This window comes from Sander lucioperca, chromosome 7 (genome assembly GCF_008315115.2).
Source record: "Sander lucioperca isolate FBNREF2018 chromosome 7, SLUC_FBN_1.2, whole genome shotgun sequence".
Classification (NCBI taxonomy): domain Eukaryota; kingdom Metazoa; phylum Chordata; class Actinopteri; order Perciformes; family Percidae; genus Sander; species Sander lucioperca.
The window spans coordinates 9,477,997-9,500,269 of NC_050179.1; the positions used below are offsets into that span (position 1 = coordinate 9,477,997).

The window sequence follows — 22,273 nt, forward strand, 5'->3', positions numbered from 1 at the left end:
GTTGGTCAAAGTATAATTTGCAAAAGGCTCATGATAATTAAGTCCTGAAAATAAGATTTTATAGTGCAGAAATATTTATTCATCCTGTTCTTTAATTTAAATCCACTTGTTTAAAAAAAAAAAAAAAAAAATCATTGTCTGTATTGAGGCAAGAAAGAGTAAGGCAGGTTGTGGCACTTATATGATTATGATTGTAGAACATTTTACTTTTCATAAGAAAATAAAACTCAGGACTCAATTCCAGACGAAAATGACTTCAAAAGGGAGCTGGTGTTTTTTTACTGAGCAATGTATTATGTTTTAGAAGCTGATCATGTTTTATATGAAAAATAACCTGCAAAATAAGTAACTCAAGTAAAGTACAAGTACCTCAGAACTGTACTTAAGTCCAGTACTTGAGTAAATATAGTCTACTTAGTTACAATTCACATGACAGTGGGAACATCGGCCCAAATTATTCCCAAATCTTTGAAAAGCAGAAGTCATGTCTAGCTCTAGCTTGTGTGAAATAAACAAAGTTATTGTATACTGTACATTACACCTCCTGCCTGAGTCTAACTACAACACGCAGCATGTTTATTTTGAGAAAAAATGCTTTTTGAATTTAATTTAACTTTCAAAACAGGTTATTCTGTCCTTTAAAATCAAACTATTCATTAGAGGCCTTTGGAGTTGTTGCTGATGTGATTCGATACTTTAACAACATTTCAGTATTCATCAAGAGTAGGAGCCACTCTGTTCAGAGTACACTAAATTAGATTTTCACTCAGGTTTAACCACGGGCACAATAAATAATTCACATTTTGTTTGAGGCCAGATGAAGCTTAGAATTATTATTTTTTGGATAGGAGGGTGTTATAATGTATGTTAGCTGTGGTCTGCTTTCCGTTATTTTATTAGATAAAACAGTCTTGTTTTAAGTATTGTGGCAGTTTTTTTTTTGTTTTTTTTTAAACATAAAAATAACCTAATCTAAAGATCCATGGTTCTTCTACAGCAATGTAGGACCTGTGTGCAAACTCATCAAATAAAAAAACAGGATGCAACAAGAACTGTTTAATATCTATTAGGGTAAGACCAAATTATACAAAAGTAATACACAAAAATGTATTCCTCATTTACTTCACTCATGGAGACACAGCCTCCTCAAACATTTCATTTACCTAATTAGAGCATGTTTCTATTGAATGTGTTTATCCATGACAAATATTTTCCTCACCTCAAGTAATTATATATTTATATCCAGTTATGATATAATACATGATGATACATATCAAACAACATACAGTACACGTGGGAGCTAATGGGAAATGGCTTTCAGAAGCATTGATACAGCAGCATTAAATGTTATTAGTAGTATCCAGTACACTGCAGTTCCTGCTGCATGATACCTATACAGCTGTAGTTTTCATAATCACATTAACCGTGCTGTATATACATATGGCAGAAAAGTTTGGACTGATTCACAATTCACCTTGATAATTTGCTATACACAGAAAAGTAGTTTGTTCATCTTTTGGCAGACTTCACACTTAATTTATAGAACTGATCAGCTAAACTTTTAGCATTTGCTAACAGATGAGCGTGTGGGTGGTACAGTTTACAGGGTTCATAACTACTGTGTGTGCATCTGCTGGTGAAAATGTGCATTTGTAAAATTATACAAGTGGTGTCAACACAGGCCCATTTTATTAATTCATAACAGTTTATGTTACGCTTGTCTTTATTTGAAGCCTGCACAACAGGATCCCACTTGATCCTTAAGTCTACTGTTTAATATATTTATGTTTGTATTGCTCCACTGTGGATTTAGTTTGCACTGATGTCAACAGGTGCCAAACATTATCTAAGTTTTTATTAAATTATAATAAAAATTAAAAAAAATAAAAACTCAAAGTCTGTTACCTACACTTATTGAAAGCCAACAAACATGTGCTTCAAACTCATCCACACATCATCCAAAATACACATAAAATGTATAGGTTGGTACAAAAAACAACAACTAAAAAGTAAAAGTCTATTGAATACCACATCATCACAATCAGACAAGACGACTCACAGGTTTTGAAATAACGATCATTCAGACACGATTCTTCACATCTGTTTCAGGTCTAATACTATATTACTGTAATAACCATCTACTGAATCTTAAAGACGTTTTCAAAGAAGACTTGAGTGACACTGAAATCAATATGACAGGCTCTGACTGAACGGCGACACACAGATATTCCCTCTTTCAATTTCACCTCATGAAGAAATAACTGGCTTGAATTTTATATTTTCTTTTATATAAATATCATATTACACCTACTCATAGAATAACACCAACAGCCACGAAATGACACAATAAGGCCTGAAATCCAGAGCTTCATTTAAGCATTTACATGTAGGGGTAAGTGGGAGAATTTGCCAAAGGGGTGAAAACTTCATACAATGCTATGACCACCTACAACAATGATTATTAATATTTACTGTATGTCCTGCAATTGTTTTGGTTTTCATTCACTTTTAACCTGTACAACGTTGATTTGGAATGTTTTATCCAATGAACTGCAATCCTAAATACTGCATGTGCATCACTTTAACATGTAATAATCATTCATTTCACTGAAATCAACCTACTAAACACATAACCAGTGTGTAATGACAAAACCAATGAATAATGGTGATTAAAAGGAGACAAGCCTGATATGTTGACACTCTTAGGGCTTTACAGGTAGAATTTAAAACCCGCTATCACATCTTTCCTGAGAATGTTAAATAAAAATGTTGAAAGGTTCACTGACGCAGAGCAACTTCACATCAGTGAAAAAAACACAATCAGGTCACCAAAACATGAACTGTTACTATTTTCTCTGGGATTTAAAAGCTTTTGAGTTGGAAAAACTACATGCTCAATACATTTTGTGCTAGATATCACTTCCAGCAAATGTCTTATGATTTAAATCATGTCAGAGACAAAGTATTTGGTCCTTTTATTCATCTTCCTGTTAAATTTGCAATTTTTTAAAATATGAAGATTTTGGCCAAGTTCAACTTTGTATTTTTCAACAAAAAAGTAACAAAGTTAAGATAGTAAGAAAAAGATTGGCCAGTATCTAAAAGGATATGTTCCAGAATAAATAACTAAAGGTTTAATTGTACCCTAAACTTCATGGGAATCATTTGACATCATCTGCTTTCTTGCTGAGAATTAGATGAGAAGATAGATACCACTCTCAGACATGAGAGTGGTATCTATCTTCTCATCCAACTCTCAGCAGAAAAGTAAATAATCGTATTTTCCAAATTGTCAAACCATCCCTCTACTGAGACTTGTTATCAGCAAATTTATTTAGCATTTGGTGACCCTAAGGCTAATGAAAGTAAAACTCTTAACAATATAGCTACTACTTTAAATAAAAAAACACATTACAACGGTAATTAAAAGATGTTTTAAAAGTGGGACACAGGCATAGGCAGAGAAGTCACTGTGCTGACCACAGGTGAACCTACCTGAATAAAAGGATGAAGCTCAGAGGATGGGTTTTAGCTATATTATGTGTCTCCGTTGGAAAGCTACACACATTGACCAGCTAAAGTTGAGCAGTTTAAGAGAGAAAAAAAACAGCTTTTTAAATAACCGTCTATTATTTTAGATGTGAAGTGACTTAAATTATTAACTCCCATGTGTGTCAGAATTCAATAAAAGTACACTTCCACCAAAAACATGACTTTTCTCTACATTGTTCTGGTTGAATTCAGCTTGTACAGTGTTGTAATGAAGGGCACCTAATTCTGATTTGTGTTCTTAATTGATCCCTTTTTATCTCTCCCACTCAGCAGCCTGGCCTCCTCATCTGCCCTACATCGGATCGTCGTAGTTGTAGGTGGGAGCTGCTGAGTACTGGTTCTGCTGCATGGCTCCCTGTGCAGCTCCCATGGCCGCCTGCTGAGCTGCCTCCTGGACGTGGGGGTTCTTCCAGGCCCCACTGGCCCACTCCTCCTGGGCTTTACCCATGCTGCCACCACTGCCACGGTATAAGTTATGAACCTGCGAAAGAAGTTGTAATATAAAAGGCATTTTACCATTATTACTGTCTTTCAGGAAAAAATATCTACAGTATTAAAGTGAAACTGAATTCAAATAATTTTTGCTAAGAAGTAAAAAAGAAACTTTTTATTTTTTTACATGCAGTGATAGCGCCCCCTACATAAGTGTTCTCTAGATGGCATGAATTTGTTTGTACCACTGATGATGTCGGGTCTGTGTGGGTGGCCACCAGCCGGGTGACGGGTGACAGAGCCTTTGCTTGGACCCATCTGTGATTTGAGCACTCAAATTATTTTTTATTATTCAGCAACATTTTGACCTCAGTTTTGGAAAAAAAATATGGATTTTTCACGTTTTTTGCATTATATAAGAATTTTGACATGTTTAACTATCAGGACAATATATTGGCCATCAGGCACTCAAATAATTATCCTTATTGGTGGACTGGTTTATATTGGTCTACAGACATAGGAGGGTGGAATATTTTGAATTAAGTTAGCCTTATAGCTCTGTGAGTGATCCAGATTTAGCTAGCTAACCTTCTACACATAAACAGAACTTTTATAACTATATAAAATATGTTTTTACAAATATGCTTCTTTTTATCTGACCAACTCTCTTCGTAATTTAGCCTAACTGGGTGGAACTTTAAGAGTGTTAAAAACTTTAAAGACGAGAAACTGTATATGACTGAATACTATGTCAATGACTTAAGTTCCCATCATCAAGAAGGTTATATGATTAGAGTTGGTTGTGTGAGGATTAAAGTACTGTGCACTGACAAAATAACATCATATCAATTAAATTTAGTTTTAAAGGTTCTTTGACATGCTGCTTTTTGGATGCTTTTATATAGGCCTCAGTGGTTCCCTAATACTGTATCTGAAGTCTCTTTCCCGAAATTCAGCCTTGGTGCAGAATTACAGCCACTAGAGCCAGTCCCACAATGAGCTTTCCTTAGTATGTGCCATTTCTGTGTCTGTAGCTTTGAATGCTATTGAGGAGGAGAGAGGGGGGAAGGTGGAGGGTGGGGGTGTGGCCTTGACCAACTGCCACTTTGCTTGTTTGCAAGCCATGATGTCTCTCTCTTTCTTATGGGCGGGCCAAATTCTCTGATTCTCAAAGCAGAGAAAGGGGAGTTAACCTTGCTCCTTATGACCTCATAAGGAGGAGATTCCAGATCGGCCCATCTGAGCTTTCATTTTCTCAAAGGCAGAGCAGGATACCCAGGGCTCGGTTTACACCTATCACCATTTCTAGCCACTGGGGGACCATAGGCAGGCTGGGGGAACTCATATTAATTTTAAAAAACCTCATAAAGTGAAATTTTCATGCTATGGGACCTTTAATTACACTGAACAATGGTGTTTGGCTGATGTGAGGCATCCATATTGGTTTGGTTTCCAGTCACTTCTACATTAGTGCCAACTCAGATAAATTGTTTGCTAATCGACTTGGATACGAATCACTGGTTAACATAACAAGTACTAGGGTTAGCCTACTTGTTGCTGTTATTTTAGACCGATTTGCCATCACTGCAGTTGGACTAATGAAATAAAAATACAACTAATGCTAGCTCGACCTCCCCTTCTTTGTACAATGTGGCACAACAGTGAGTGTGTGGGAGCTGGCAGTGATTCAGCAGGTGCTGAAATAACAAAAACAAAAAGTAATTCCCACTTGAACGGAATCAGTGCTAACATTAGAAAGCTAGGTTAATTAGCTTTTACTTTCTGAGTCGAAGCTATGTAGCCTAGTTTGCTAGCTTCCACTTTTCGAGTGGAATACAAACTTAACAGCTTGATGAGTCCATAACCAAAGACATGTATCAGGGTATGTAGGCTACAAGGTTATGCCATACTCCTAGTGTGTCTCCTAGCAACACTGGACCTAAAATGTCAGTCAACCAACCATTGCCAGGTGAAACGCCCACCCAGAGGCTTGAAGCTGAGACTAAAGCTGGAGATGTCTCAACAAATGTCAAAAAAACGGTCTTATCCTCTTTTGAGAAATGGAAAATAATGCAAAATAGTAGTATAATAGTATAATAATAGTAGCAGTATCTTAATAGTTTATAATTCCTTACACAAGAATTTCAGTTCAACTTTAAAGAGCCTTTTTACCAAATGACATACTTTCTACTTCTGGAGAAGAAGCTAAAACAGTTCAGAGTTTCTTTTACTTAAAGAAGAGGAGAAATGTAAAGGTCACCTTTGCGAGGGCGGTGAAGGACAGTACAGCCACCGCAGTAAACATGATGGTGGGAATCAGCATGACCACAGCGGAGCCAATGTTGGTGCTGAAGAAACTGATGGTAGCTAGCCAGCCACTGATGGGAACAACAAAAGAGTTAGTAACATTTCACACCTATGGCACTCATGACCAATGACAATACAAAATAGTTTGAAAATATGTGTAATTATTAGTTTAGGTGGAGGTTTTTTAAACTGTGTCTCCCCAGGGGGACGTGGGAGAGTTCATGGGGGGGAGCAGAGGGAGAGACATATTATATTGCATGATATGAAGAGACAGGTTCATGCCAGTACAATTAACCCTTAGCGCCAATTCTTGCATTTCTCCTCAGTGTCATAACAGATATGATAGACATTTTTTTTTTAGATTCAGTGTGAATTATTTTTGAGGACAGCATTATCTCTCCATCAAAAAATAAATAAACTGCTGCAAAAACCTGCTTAGAAATCACAGAATAAAGACGCTCCATGAAATGTATCAAAGTTATGTGATAGTGGTCTGTAAATCCATGGGCACATTACAAACAGCGACTGCTAGTAGCGAATTCAGCATACTTTTAATGGTCCCAATTTGCCAAAAATGTAAACAAATGTAGGTATATTGTCTGAGGCAGGCCACTGTTGATTTTAGTATTCATTCCCTGTTTCCTTGTTGTTTGTTGCCTCATGTGTCTCTGTAGTCCTTACCTGCTTGTCTCACCCTTGTCAGCTTGTCTTTGTGTTATCAGTCCTTGTAGTATTGTTCCCACTATCATGTCACTTAGTTTCCTCTTTTATGTTGTCTATTCATTTCCTGTGTGTTAATGTTTCCCTGTTGTTTGGTCATGGTTGTGTGTTACCCGTGTTCTTTCTGTGCTATCTGTTTTTCCTTGTTCTATCCATTTGTATGTTTTCATGCTTCAGTTTCCTGTTTTATTTTGTAGTTTCTCCGTTTCTCCTGAGTCATGTCTTGTTTTACTTCCTGCCTTGTGTTTTCTCACCTTTGTGGTTGTCTTCCCCGTCCTGATGTGTTTCACCTGTTCCTCATCCCTCATATCACCTGTCCCTAATTACTACCCTTATTACCTTGTGTATTTAGTCTTGCTTTCTGTGTCTGTTGTTGGTTCATCGTTGTTTCTCCTGTTGGCATTCCCTGCGTCTCTTCGGCCTTGTGGTTTTTGGTTTCCTAGTCTTTAGTTTTTTCAAGTGGTTTTTGGAATTTTGTTGGACTTCCCTTTTTGCCTGCCTGCCTGCCTCAGGACACCTTTCATTGTAAGCCTTTTCATTTAAATAAACCTTCTAAAACTGCTCACTGCCTCTGCGCCTCCACACTCTGCACTTTTGGGTCCAAGCCTGCTATTCCTCAGATGTGATAGAGATACTCAACGTGCTTTGCCTGAGAGACACTTTTGCAAAATGACAAGAAGCCAGGGACCAGTTAATAAACAAACATTAATATTTATAAGATAAAATGAATATACAAAAGGCCCATAACTTCTGTCATGGGGCACTTTTTTAAATGAACAATTTGTCAGGGGGCACTTTTTTAAATGAACAATTTGTCACCCATCTGTATTTATGCTTCATGTCAAACATATTAGATATCTGTGTTTGTCAAAGCTCTTACCACACTCCCCAGCCTGGAATGCCAACACTCTGGATAATACTGATCACCACCTGGGCCATGAAGACGAAGAAGAAAGCCATAAAGTTGAAAGAGCTGTCTGTCCTGCATAGAGAGAATAATAAACGTCAGAAATCATGTGATCCAGCAGAACAGCAGGTACAAAATGTTGAGTAAGCTCAGAGTAGGACCAACTCACTTGAAGGCCTTGTAGATGGGCCTGAACCAGCACACGTAGGAGCAGGGGGTGAAGAGGATAAGCCACAGGAAGGCCATCCCAAAGTTGGTCACCCCGCCACCTCCACACATCCACGCCAGACAGCCAATCAGATTAACAGCCAGTGTGGCACTATTCACTGTCAACATCAAAGAGAAGGTGCAAGGATGACCAAAACATGGCAAACTGAAAACAAAAGCCTCTATAGTGAATACCCGACAGGCTGCATTACTCATAATTCAGCAGGATTGAATCACTATGATTTTCAGCAACTACTCAACACCAGATTTTCAGTTCTATATTAAAGCTATAATGTAGCACACACAGCACACAGTTTCTACTCTACAAGTACCAAACATTTTGTGTAGACTAATCTACTTATTAACCAGACTTACATTCTTGTTTTCAAATGGCAGAACCTATGTGATAATGAAAAAGATACCATGATGCTCATGTGAATATTACAATTTGACACATTACTATTATGTACTGTTATCACTAAGGGCTACAACTAACAATTGTTTTCTAAATTGATTAATCTGCCAATTATGTTCTTGATTAATAGATTAGTCCTTTGGTCTATGTAACCACAAGAAATCGTGACAAGTTGCCCATAGCCTGAGATGTCTTCAAATATCTTGCTTCTTTTTTTTCCGACCAAGACTCAATGATATTCAATCTTCAATGATTTGCAACAAAGAAAAGCAGCAAATCCTCACATTAAATTAGCTGGTGTTGTTGTTAAAAATCAACCTGATCTCCTGTTTTAAATTTGTAAAGATTTTGTTTCTCAAAACAAAGAGCAAATAGCAAATGTGTCAAACAAACTTAGACACAATATGTCAATCTATGCATAAAAATGCACACAAAAAATTGAAAATATATTAACTGGCTCTGTGTCTGTGACAGTGAGACCAGTCAATCTGGTCTCATGATGTTTTGGGTAAAACAAAGTGACTGGCATGAAAGCACAGAAGCGGTGGAAAAGTTCACAGCTTATACCTTATACTTTGAACAAAAATGTTGAAATAGGCCTGAATGTAAAACTGTACTGCACACCAACAGTCGATACACAAACTTTTACTGCAGGTACACTCACAGATCCATAGGTAGTAGATCTTCTTGCACATTGTGCGATGCTGGTCTGGGATCTCATTGAAGTCTTGGTAAAAACATGGCTTGAGAGGGATGAATCGCGGCAGGGGAGGGAAGTTGTTTTCTAGGGCACAAAGAAACAGTTCAACGGAGATGCCATGCCCACACACCAAATACATAAAGAAATCAAGACAGCTGCATGAAGGATTACAATTTGTAAATAGATTGGTTTTATGCTTAGACTCTAAAATCACATGCACACAATGTAGTTAAGAAAGCTTACCTGCCATGATGACCGTTCAGTATTTTCCTCCACTTGCAAACAGCAGGCACGCAGACTTCAATCTCAGCTGCCTTGAAAACCAAACTGCAGAGAAAGAACAGAGCTGTTTTATTAAGGGCAGCATGATCACTCGCTCACACTGCTCTCTTTAGGCAACAGGGCCACAGACCTCCATAGGCCTTCCTGTGAATGCATGTACATACTTCATTGGAATAAACTACTTAAGTTTAAATCCCAACATGATTTGATTAGAGGTGGTGCCTAGCCCTTCCAGTGCACCCATCGCTATTGCTGCATCATTCATTAAATCGACAGAGACAAACATGATTTTTGGCCACATATTACAGCTGTGTAATCCGCGCGGTTAGATACTGTGTGGCCTTGTCGCGATTCCTAATGTAGCATATTCATAACCCATGGGCGCAAAAAGGCGTTACAGGCCTACAGAGTTTACAGATTGTACTTCATATGATAAAGATATTTGTTTACCTATTAAACCTGCCAATAAGCTATATTTGATTGTGTTTCTAAGCCACGTTTCAATGAATTTGATGGTGGATGTGGAATAGCATAGTTCTGAAGGGCATTATTCTGCCACAAAATAAAGCAATCACTGCCATGAATAACAGACTGACAGACTGGTTTTTATGCAATGATGCAAAAAACTGTCTTCTATGTGTATTTGTTTTGGGCGGAGGGCAGTGATGATGCAGTAAGACACAGTGCATCGTGATCACAAACGATGGAGAAGCGTCCTTCAGCCTGTGCGACATAGTGCATCGGTGCTTCCTCATCATTCAGACGCTGAGCAGGTCAAGCCCAAACTCCTCACAATAAACCACACAGGATACAGATTTTACAGGTTTTACTGAAGCTAGAATCCCATTTATTGTAATAGATTAATTTCCCTCCTCCTGTGGGCTAATACATGTAAGTGATTAAAATGCCTTACCTCCAGTTTAGTTCGAGAATGTCGCTAGAATCCCTCCGTTTGTTTAAATAGCATCCTGGATTAATCTGCATTCAAACACATTGGAGGAAACGGCCAGATCTGGCGCTGCTCAGACCGAAATATGTTACGTTATTCCCAAATGATGGGTTTGGGAGTAAAAGGCGGTCACGTGACGTAAGGTCTTTTCTTTACGCACATCGGAACGGAATATTTCAACAAGCCCCGCCCCTGCCTGATGCTGTCCACAGTGCTGAAAATCAGAGAAGGCATTACACGATCTGATCTGATTGGCTGCCTGTTAACACATTATTAAATATACTAGGCTACTATCACAGCGGAAAAGAAAAAGGTGTAGCCTATGGCAGTCCTAAACTGAGGGATAATAATATCACAGGGGATACAACTCAAAGAACTATAAGTAAAGCATAAAATAAAACAAACAGAAAAGACAGCATAAAACATTGAAATAGGCTACAAATAAAATTGATAACAATATTAAATAAAAAAGGTAAAACAACTAAATAATTACAAAATTTGTAATTGTAAGTATTGTAAGTGCAAGGGGATAATGTTTAGTGCTCATGGTTTAGTGAAAGGCAGTGAAGAATACCAGAATAATTGCAGTACCAAATTCTAATAATTATTTCAATAGATTATTTTATTATCATATTATAACCCTTAAAGGGTTTATACGTTGTAACTCATGCCTTTATTATCAGATGATTGATACATTAGTTACAAATACTTTATAGATCAGTTATAAACCATTATTGAGATCAACTTTGGGGTTGCCAGGTTGTGAAAAATCTCTCTCCTTTGACTTATAAGAAAGTGAGAAACTCACAACCTGGCAACCCAAAAGTTGCTCTTAATAACATGATTTATAAAAGTATTAGTAACTTATTTAGGAACCATTTATAAACCCTTTATGCTTCACAAAAAAGGGTAGGCCTACAATGTTTCCTGAGGGTAGTCAAGGTCTTACATCTTCTGAAAGTTTGTTCAAGCTTTATGGTGCACGATGCTTCACTTCCATGCATGTTTAGTTTGGAATGGTCAGCAGACCACTAATGATCTGAGAAGCAGAGAGCATGAGAGAGTATGGCAAAAGATGTATAGACAAGCAGCAGAAGATTTAATTTTACTTAATGTTTTAGATTAATTTACTTCTTTGTCTTTGTTAGGACTGTAACATAATAATTCTGAATGAGCTCAAGGTGCATGAGATCCAGATTCAGACGGCAAGAATGAGAAAAGAACGTAACAGTTGTCTGTCCTGCTGGAAATTAAAGCATGCACATGTTTTTCTAATTCCAGCCTAAGCAAGAATCCTTTAATTCTAAGATCACATTTTGTAATTTAGATTGCTGGAAGATTTCAGTTGATTTGTCTGTGCAGGTTCATGACAAATAAGATTGGTTTATCTTTTTTTTAACAAAAGCCTTTGTGTTGGTAGGACTAGGAGTCAGTGTCAAGGTAAGCTTTAGGATGATGGATTGTAGGCTGTAAAAGGTCAGATTTTACTCAACACACAAAAGATTTTTTAAATCAGACCTTATGTCAGCATCAAAATAGTCTTCAGGTAATGTGTCAGCTCTGAACTGTAAAAGTAGAATGTAGGCTATAGCATGCCCTGTTTTAGTCACAAGTTGACCTCCCCTGCTCTTTTAGTCTTGGATACAAAAAGTGGTAGGCCTATTTTTTTAAGGGTAAAATGAAACACACACACGCCTGTATCTACCCCATAACTACAAAACCTGTGTAAGTATGTGTCTAATGATACATATTTTTCTTCAAAGACATAAGAATACAAGATTTAAGTTTATGCATGTTTGTGCCTGCTTTCTCTCTGTGGAATCTTTTAAAAGGCAGCTAAGAAGCAGGCTTTAGGTTTAGGCTGTTCTCCTTTTATGGTGTCTCATAGTTTTATCTTTATTTTTTATTTGACAGTATTAGATTTTATTTCTTTGCCTATGAAGCACTTTGTGTCTGGTGTCTGTGAAATATGCTAGGCCTATATAAATAAACTTTGCTTGCTTGCTTTGCTTCTTTTACAATCTACCAAACCCTTTTTGTTTTGGGTTTCTGCTTTTGACGCCCCTGTATCTGACAAAGTCTGCCCATGGCTCTGAGAAGCTGTTAGGGCAGGGAAAAAATAAAAAATATTTTTTTGTTTTTCTGCTGTGAAACTTAAAAAGCTCTCTGGACATCCAGTAGCCTGTGTGGAATGCTGCATTCAAGTTTCTTCGTAAATTTTATGTTATTGGTGCTTCTGGCACATAATAGAACGAAGATGAAAAACGCAAACAAGACATGTATTGACTATTTTACCTAAGTTAGGTGTGTGCTTTTCCGCTATATTAATTTAACGACACGGCCCTCTACGCCTTCCCATTCGCTATCTGCCACGTTTCGTCCATGCGCGAAAATCGCATAATTCTACGCTATTTCTACAGCACTGGCATGAACGCAGCAGTTCGTTCAGCTAGCATTAGCTCTTCCTGCAGTGCTATGAGTTGAGCACGACTGAAGGTAAGTGCAAATAATGATATACAACTAGTGTCTGTCATGTAAAATAGGTCTGTGTGCCACAGGGATGTATTCCTAACGTGTGTGTTTTACATAATCAGTAACGTTACCCGGTGACAGATATATGATCAGCTCTGCACTTGTTGTAGCTTAGCTAACGTAAGCTAACGTAGCTTCCTACTTTCCTATGCTAGTAAAGGGACAACATTACTTGCTTAGCTACCTAACACAGCAGTAACATACATAGTGCTTAACTTGACTGGCAAGTGTTGAATTGCTCAATTAGTAGATGAGCTAATCTTAGCAAGTTACCTGACCTGTTGGGTCTCTTACGAACAGCTTCAGGGCTTACGTGCAGTTTAAAGTCACAAATTATTTTCCAAAAACTGAGTGTCCCAAATGATGAGGGTCTTATTTTAGACAGGTTAAGGTTAAGGTTAGAGGTAGGGTTAGGTTAGCACAGGTGGTTTAGCAGGTTCATAATTAATTAAGGACATTGCATGGGGAATTTGGGACACTAAACTGCACGTATACCGGTCTGGTCATAAGCACAACAATAACAAAAGTAGTCGTTGGCAATGGAAATCTCAGGCCTCAGGCACCTCCAACAAGGCTCATTAAATACAAAAGACAACAACACACAAGTAAAAGCAAAATCTGAACAAATAAAAAAATAGGGCTAAAATATAAATAAATAATAAATGAAATAATATAGTTATATAATTTTATGTAGACAGTATTGCAAATTAATAAAACCAAATGTAAAAAGGAATGTTATGTGTATATATGCATAATGAGAAGTACATATACTGTATATACAGAGGTGTAAACAGTTCATAAGTGAAAGTATATGAAGATAAAGTGACGGTTCATACAGCCAAAATATGGGTCCCCCTCCTTACATTTTAAACTACGATGGTGTTAGAGCAGAATTAACACAAGTCATTTTAATTAATTAATCATGTAAGTCATTTGGTGTCTGGGAATTGTGATAGAGACAATCAATCAGGAACAAACAGATTTGGATGGGAGTACACATTTTGGCACAACATAACAGTGTTTAATTTCTGTTAGCACTCTCAGACGTTGTCATGAGGTACTTGCTGTGCTTTTAACACATAACTTAATTTTTGACTTTGCTCCCTTGTGTGCTATCTTATCACCTCTGTTTGCAGTGCTGGGAATGCAGCCACCGCTCCCACCTGATGCAGTCAGAGAGCTGGTGTGCTCCTGTCTGCACAGAGACCCAGTAGCAGCAGACCTCCGCTGCAGCCTGTTTGTTGCCGCTGCACAGAACTACAAGAGGGACTCTTTGCTCAGACCCTTTCCCCCTAGATACATAAGTGGTGACAATAAGGACTTTGAGGAGCTGGTAAGATATATATACACAGTTGACAGTCAGACACTTTTTAAACACCCTATATTGTAGCAAATATCAAGCACAGACATCATTTGAAGTACCTTAATGTTAGATATAATAAGTAAGCAATAAAGGCAGCAAGTAATTGAGAAAAACTTAACTTTTTACTTTTGTTAAGAAAGAATGCCCATGCACACCATGAGTAATGGTGGTGGCATTATACACGTACACTTGGTGGCAGTAATGTGCTGTTAGAGGCAGCAGTTTGTCAGTAAACAAAAGGTGAGAACAAAACTACATTTGGCTTTGCAAATGTTTAAAAGATATAAGAAATATATAATTGGCGAGAAACATAGGAACAATAAACAAAACTGTTTATTTACAATAAAACAAAACTCAACACACACTTTAGTAAAGCACAGATTAGGACCAAAGATCTTTGAAGGTGCTTAAAAACATATATTTATGTCATTGGTGGGCCACCTTAAGTGACTAAAGTGTCAGACTTATCAAAAGTAAGTTTATATTACTCTGAGAAAGGAAAGGTTGAATCTTCTGATCCACTTTACAGTATTTTTTATGATTTTAGGCTATTTGCAATGAGCATGTCTCCAACATTTTCATCAAAAAATGCCAACACTAAAGGTGTTCAGAATGTTTAGATTGGCAGTGTACATATGCTGTATATTACAGATTTGTATCTTGGTTTCTGTGGGCATGGTCATAATATAGTAACACTTACATGGACAAATGCAATACAGACATTTGTGATGACATTCATTCAGAGATGACAGTCAGAGAGACACATTCAAAGACAATACAGCTCCCCCTACAGTGAAAGGGAAGATGAGACCTACTATGGACAGGTGTGGCTACTCCTGTTGTGGCAATATGAGCAACAAAAGTTAGTTTTCTTCTCAAGTTGGCAGATGTGCACTCTTTGCCTGGTGTGAGAGAGCTGGTGAGACTACGACCCAGAGAGGGAGATCATCATCTGGCTCTCACACACTGGATTCTCTCTTCAAAGAGCTTTGCTGTGAAGACATTACAGAAAGATGAGGTACATCACTACAAGTATAAATACAGAAATGTATTTTACTACTTGCTTTTTTTGTTTACAGCAAGTTTCTTCGTTCTCTTCCAGTATGCCAAACTTTGTAACCTGACGGAAAATGAAGGGATTTCTGCACCTGTGCCAGACTTCCTGTTTGCCCTGGAGTACTGTGATCAGATGAATGCCAGGTTTGAGAAGATGAGGGAAGGTAGAGACGTCTTCTATGCATTCCACGGGAGCCGCCTGGAAAACTTCCACTCAATCATTCACAATGGGCTGCACTGTCACCTCAACAAGGTTAGTGCAGTCATCACTGTTTCATCTCTTCTGTAGCACAAAGTGGCGGTTTTATTATTGTGGATATATATATATATATATTAGGGCTGTCAAACGATTAATTTTTTTAATCGCGATTAATCGCTGAATTTCTATAGTTAATCACATATTTTATCACATGGTTAAATTGTATTATTTTGCATTTCAGAACTGTTTTTAAGTACATATTAACAATGGAAAGCCATTCTTACCAGTGGATCTTGATTGGGAATCAAATGAATGCAAAGAAAATTACTTTATGAACTTTACTTTAAGATTTGTATTTGTTATTATTTATTTAGTGTAAACAAAAGAAAAAATTGTGAATCTGTCATTATTGCACAATTCCTCCAAGTACCTTACTAAAAAACTAAAAATCCCTATCCTTACCAGAGTCAATATAGTGTTTAGTAACTCCTAAATAATGTTGATTACTCACTGACGTCCAGTGATCACCGGTTAATGAGACAGTGTTTGCAGCACCTTGCAGCAGTTCCACTGTGGCTGCTTTCTCCGTTTCGTACAGGCTGTGTATGGTGAAACTACTGTCCCACTCGACGGCAATGAGACGGGTCAGAACATGCCAACCGTAGTATGTCTTTAAGACCTGAGTCCTCTACGATGCTGACAGGTCTGCAGTTAGTTGCCACCCGTTTCGCAAGAGCCGTAGTAATTATTTTGGGATTTGGTTTCATCCATAGGTCGGCAAGTAGCACTCTCCAGAATACTGCTTTGCCTGAGTGTGTAGCATGCTAGTGGGTAGCATCAATCTGAGTCACGTTAATTAGCTCCTAGGTGGTAGCTCAAGCTTGACGTGCTTCGGTGATATTTTAATTCGGCTTTACACAACGTACATATGGCTTTCAACTTGTCTACGAGCCGTCCGGGAGTTTTAGAAAATAAAAAGCTCCATTCAGAGTTGTGTTGCTGCTGTCTTTCTCCATCATGCCTGCAGCCTGCAGCAGGAGGAAGTATGGCAGCTTGATGATAAGTAAAGGTGCGGCAAATGGTCAAAATAGTAGCCTGTTAGGCACCATGCCAAGCTCAGTGAAGTGTAAAATAAATTAATAAATCCCGGCATGCGATTAATGCGTTATGATCGGCCCTTAATCGCATCGCGATTAACACGTTAATGCTGACAAACCTAATATATATATATATATATAAATATAAATAAAATCATCCCTTATAGACCTGTTATTGTGCAATATAATGCATAAAGGTTGATTTATGGTTCTGTGAAGGCTCCATGCAGAGCTTTCGTGGTAGCCTACATAAGTGGCCTGAAGTTTATACTTGTGCGTTGGTGTGTGCGTCGATCTCTTTAAGAGAATAGCAGGGCCAGCGTGTGTGTGCACGGGCAGTGTGTGGTAGAGCGAGTGAGAGAGTGACGATGATTAGCTTCGGAGCGAGTCCTAACTAGAGGCATAGTGAGAGAAACAAAGTGTGTCCTCAGTGCTTTCTGACCACAGTCGGAAATCTGTTGCAGGAAAAGTTATCCCTCTACTCGATTTCATGTTGTTTATGTTGAAGAAGAACCAGGAAATGAGTAGGGGGAAATGCAACGCTACCAAGTCAGGGCCAATCAACGTCCCACGCCACGACGTGTAGTTACATTTTTTTGAGAGATGCACGTCAGGCTACGACATAGGGTCCGTGGTAGGGTCGGTAGCTCCACATACCTACGTACGTACCACGACGTCAATTTAATGCAAAAGCATAAATCGGCCTTAAGACTTCCCGGAGCTGTTGAGATATCTGTTGTTTGCTAACACAAAAGCTCAGTCGATCTGGTTTCTTTTCTGCATGTTTTGTGCAGAACTCAGTGTTTGGAGAGGGGACCTACCTCACCAGTGACCTCAGCATGGCTGTCCTCTACAGTCCCCACAGCAGCGGCTGGCGAGAAAGTCTCCTGGGTCCACTGCTCAGCTGTGTTGCCTTGTGCGAAGTCATTGATCACCCAGATGTGAAGTGCCAGGTGAAGAAAAAAGGTATGTAAACCGTGTGACTCGCAGAATAAAACACATTTAAAATCCTGCAACGCTGATTTTTAAATCGCTTCATGTTAAAATAGAGGATGGATATCCGAACCGAGCCTGTCAGGACCCGGCGGGCCGGTCTGGGTTCGGACTGATATTTAGAAATGATGTTCGGGTTCGGGTCGGGCTCGGTCACATCAGCGCGATAAGGCATTGAACATTTTAAATTTAAAAAAGCTTATTATGTAGGTGCGCACCTGTGTTAACGTGCGCTTGTTGCCTCGTGTGCACTGATGCGCTCATCTGTTGACATTTCCGAATGCCTTCCTACAGTTGCTTAATAAAAGCGGGCTTTCCACAAACAAACGTACATGTGTCATTAGTATGAGAAAAAAATTAGATTTTAACTGTGTCGGGCTCAGACATAAATATCTTAATTCCTGTCGGGCTCGGGCCGGGTTCGGTTACTGCTCTGTCGGACGCGGGCCGGGCTCGGACAGAAAAATGCGGCCCGATCCACACTCTATGTTAAAACTCGTTTCCCATTTCAGATTCTGAAACCATTGACCGTCAGCGCTCAAGAGCAAAGAACAGCGAAGGAGGGGACGTACCGGAGAAGTACTTTGTAGTCACCAACAATCAGCTTTTGCGAGTCAAGTACCTGCTTGTTTACTCTCAGAGGAGGCACCTGTCCAGGTAAGAGTCACCTGTGGGTAAAGGATGTAAATGCTTATAAAGTATTTATAAGCCACATTACACATGTTGTTTCGGCAAGGCCATTGTTAGCCTCAGCAGTGGGGGATGGTCTCTTTCAAAGACTTGAAAGGCGCCCAGCGAGCTGGTTATTTAAACCTTTGGCAGAAATAAAAATGTTTGAAATATTTTTTGCTGCCTCTCTACAAATAAAAGGAAATGGAAATATAAAACAGAAATAGCGTCTCAGAAGCTAACAGAAATAAGTAAATTTAAAAACAACATATGATTTTTTTGATATATAGGAACTACAACCATAGTACAATATAGGCCTCTTGTGTTTCTGGAAACTAAATAAAAAAATAAGTACATGAGCCAGTTTCTGTTGCTGCTGGTAAATAAAAGGTCATTTTTGTGTTTTTCTTCTTCAGACGTTCCCGCAGCACGTCCTGGCTCCTCAGGCACCATTTTGCCATCATGATGAGTCTCTACCTTCTGCTGCTCATATTCATCGGTGCCTTTAACTCCAACACCTTCGTATCCTTTTGGAACAGACTGTTCAGGTGACAAGACAACAGAACAGACGGCCTGGATGTTTGTTATCCCCCATGCCTTCCTGATCACAGACTGACTGGAGATAAAGTTTTATGCACCTTTTTATACTGTTTTCTCTCTACAGTTGTTCTTTATTTGTACAAATGAAATGGGTAATAAGACAATGCTGCATTTTGAAATTGTTATGCAATTTTTCATCTGTAATTTGTTTGGTTTATTAAACACTGTTTTTTCCCCAATAATATCTACATGTGGGTTTAGTCCTGAGAGAACACAGTCCTACTAACCATAGGGTTAAAAGAAAAAAACATCATGTTGTTGAAATAAGTGCACAGCGAAGGGTCAAGCATTAAGTTGTCTTTTTTTTAGTTTGTTAGGTCTTAAGTTCAGAGACATATTACTACATTAGCTCGCATTGACTCATTAGTGCCAGTGACTCCTGATCTGTTGATCAGGCTCTAATGACAATTTGTCCCAGTTTAAATTCTTACTTTGTAATGTTATGATTTTGTGTGACTCAGTTATGGGTAGGGACCTTTTTATAATCCATTATTTAAGTGTAACTTTAAGGTATTGAATATAATGGTAAGGTTTAATAAAGGAAAATATGAGGTTCTAAATGCATGCATTTGGATCACAAACCTCATTTATAATAATTTTAGATATGCTTTTAATAAACTGTATATTCACTTAAAGGCAACACATTCTGATTGAATGAATTTGTTACAATTTTTGACACCAATAAAACAATACTTTTTAAGTTGTTTGAATGGTTTGAGTGAGGTTAGTTTCTTACAAAGTTGATTTAAAAAATCTTCAAAGTGGTAGTGGTTGACTTAAAGGAACACGCAGACTTATTGGGACTTAAGCTTATTCACCGTATCCCCCAGAGTTAGATAAGTCCATACATACCCTTCTCATCTCCGTGTGTGCTGTAACGCTGTCTGACGGTTCCACCGGCAGCTTAGCCTAGCACAGAACATGCAGGTGAATGGTTCCACTAATCCTACTGCTCCGAATTGTGACAAAATAACGCCAACATGTTCCTATTTACATGTTGTGATTTGTAGAGTCACAGCGTGTACAAAAAACAACGTAACATGAGACAGCCATATTCTAACCGTAAACAAACCGGGAACTATATTCTCAGGCAGGCTTGCTGCAAAGCAAATCATTTCGCCCAAGTACTATATTCTTCCGCCTGAGAATATAGTTCCCGGTTTGTTTACAGTTAGAAGATGGCTGTGTCTCATGTTACGTTGTTTTTTGTACACGCTGTGACTCTACAAATCACAACATGTAAATAGGAACATGTTGGCGTTATTTTGTCACTTATTCGGAGCAGTAGGATTACTGGAACCATTCACCTGCATGTTATGTGCTGGCCTGATGCCGCTGGAACCGTCAGACAGCCTTACAACACGCACAGAGATGAGAAGGGTATGTATCGACTTGTCTAACTCTGGGGCTTACGGTGAATAAGCTAAATTCCCAATAAGTCGGCGTGTTCCTTTAAAAGGAATATTGCACAATATTCCAAGAGATTAATCATGTCTCAGAGAAAGCTCTGCGGCTGCTTCCCGTACATCAAAATCTACTTGAAGGTCACTCCTTCATAATAGTCTGTTGTACTTTTCTATTGTTTTGTGTTCTGTTAAAACTTTAACATGGGTTTCCTCTGACAGGGGCACATTTATTACCGCTGGCACGCAGATGGCCCTTTGTTATCCGTTGTTTTTATCAGTAAAAAAAAAAAAAAAAAAAAAAAGTGACGTCTATTGGGATTGATAACAGAGGCGGCCTGCTTTGGTGACAGATCCTGTCCCGGCAACAGGAAAGTTTGTGATGTTTTAGCATTAAATATTATATATATTTTTTCTGGTAGGTCTATTATAGGCAGATTTGTAAACAATTAGAGTACCTTGTATTTAACAATTATTTCATTCATTTAAGCATAATTGCTTATCTAATATTACAGACACAGGACAAGGAGCTGCACACTCTTTTCTGTCTGATAAACACCAGATACAGTATTATTTAGATATCACGGTGATTTAGTGATGCAACTGACTGACAAGTTAGAAGATGAAAGAAAAGGCAGGCCTTTGTTTTGGTATAAAAACAGATTCCTTATTGTGAAATCTTTCAGATAAACTGCTTCTCCTCTTCAGAAACAACTCACATTTGAAGGACACAGAACAAACTGCCCATTGTTAGTCCACACTTTATTCCCTTTCCGTACAAGCGTCATTATTGCTGCCTCATAAACCGTCTGTTATTCAATAACCATCAACTGTCAGGGGGGCAGCGATGGCAGAGGGGACTTAAGATGCTTCTCTTCTCCAAAATGGGAACAATCCGATCAGTGCTAGACTGATATGATGGTTACATTTACTACATTGCTGTATCTGAATGATTCCACTTCATTTCTCTGCCCGGTTAGCATTGTTTCTACTTATTCCAATGCAGGTGTCCAAACTGGTTCACTCATTCATGATTCAACATTCACTATAAAGGGAGTTACTTGTAGAAGACTAAGCTTGAGAAGATGCTTTGAGCTAAATGCTAATATGACCATGCTAACATACTCAAAATGGCTATGATGATGTTAAGCGGGTATAATGGTTACCTTATTCATCAACTTAGTTTAGCATGTTAGCATGCTAACATTAGCTAATTAGTAGTTAACATGAAGTACAGCTGAGGCTGATTGGAATATCGTCAGTTTTACAGGAATTTGGTCATGAACCAAAGTATTGGACACAATGTTGTGACCTGATGGTGATGCTACATGAAAAGTCAGAGGACTTATTCTAAGGGGGGGGGGGGCATGAATGTCTCAATTGAGTTTCATGGCAATCCATCCAAGTTGTTGAGATATTTCAGTGTGTACCAAAGTGACAAACAGATAGGGCCATCTCTAGAGCCACGCTTCAAAACTGTATCTTACACTGTTGCATTGTGGGATTAATTGAGACCAAATGCATGGAGTTTGATCATTTTCAATAGAGAACTTTTCAAAGCAGGTGGATTTGTGTACTGATGACTTGAATCTTATTAAACTTAACTTTTCGTCCGTGAGGGGAAATGTGTCTTGCAGGAAGGTAAAAACATAGAGCACACACAGGCTTAAACATAAGATACACAAAACATACGATAAACTATATAAAAACAAATGCTAAAATGTACCACACAAGCTCCCTAACAAGTGATATACTGTAAACGGTCAATCCAGTCATCAAGGGTAAAACATCGCCAATGTTCCCACTAGAAGAATAAAACCAAAGAAAGTACATAATGCCATGTCATTTTTATTCCTCATGCTTTAATAATAAATTATGTTTTACATGTTT

General features: G+C 38.3%; 2 protein-coding genes across 2 annotated transcripts; one reads left to right on the plus strand and one right to left on the minus strand.

The window, feature by feature from the left end:
* Positions 1-1,041: 1,041 nt before the first annotated feature.
* Positions 1,042-10,702, minus strand: scamp5a (secretory carrier membrane protein 5a). The gene is made up of 7 exons (XM_031282872.2): positions 10,436-10,702; positions 9,484-9,567; positions 9,205-9,324; positions 8,088-8,244; positions 7,892-7,993; positions 6,245-6,362; positions 1,042-4,033 (listed from the first exon to the last, which is right to left on the minus strand). The coding sequence occupies exons 2-7, from the start codon at positions 9,488-9,490 to the stop codon at positions 3,845-3,847; spliced, it is 693 nt and encodes a 230-aa protein (XP_031138732.1). The 5' UTR covers positions 9,491-9,567; positions 10,436-10,702; the 3' UTR covers positions 1,042-3,844.
* Positions 10,703-12,700: 1,998 nt separating this feature from the next.
* Positions 12,701-19,680, plus strand: parp16 (poly (ADP-ribose) polymerase family, member 16). Its single transcript, XM_031282871.2, has 7 exons — positions 12,701-12,967; positions 14,140-14,336; positions 15,247-15,384; positions 15,469-15,675; positions 17,513-17,684; positions 18,224-18,368; positions 18,797-19,680. Exons 2-7 carry the CDS (start codon positions 14,148-14,150, stop codon positions 18,930-18,932), a joined length of 987 nt encoding a protein of 328 aa, XP_031138731.1. The 5' UTR covers positions 12,701-12,967; positions 14,140-14,147; the 3' UTR covers positions 18,933-19,680.
* Positions 19,681-22,273: the final 2,593 nt, after the last annotated feature.

Bases quoted from the DNA above. Each gene is read 5' to 3' on its own strand.
- scamp5a (XM_031282872.2), bottom strand. The intron at 6,363-7,891 runs GTAAGAGCTTTG...TGTTCCCATCAG, and splicing joins ATTCCAGGCTGGGGAGTGTG to TGGCTGGCTAGCTACCATCA. The intron at 4,034-6,244 runs GTGACCTTTACA...CTTCTTTCGCAG, and splicing joins CCTTCACCGCCCTCGCAAAG to GTTCATAACTTATACCGTGG.
- parp16 (XM_031282871.2), top strand. From the start codon at position 14,148: ATGCAGCCACCGCTCCCACCTGATGCAGTCAGAGAGCTGGTGTGCTCC. The intron at 17,685-18,223 runs GTATGTAAACCG...TTCCCATTTCAG, and splicing joins GTGCCAGGTGAAGAAAAAAG to ATTCTGAAACCATTGACCGT. The intron at 18,369-18,796 runs GTAAGAGTCACC...TTTCTTCTTCAG, and splicing joins CAGAGGAGGCACCTGTCCAG to ACGTTCCCGCAGCACGTCCT.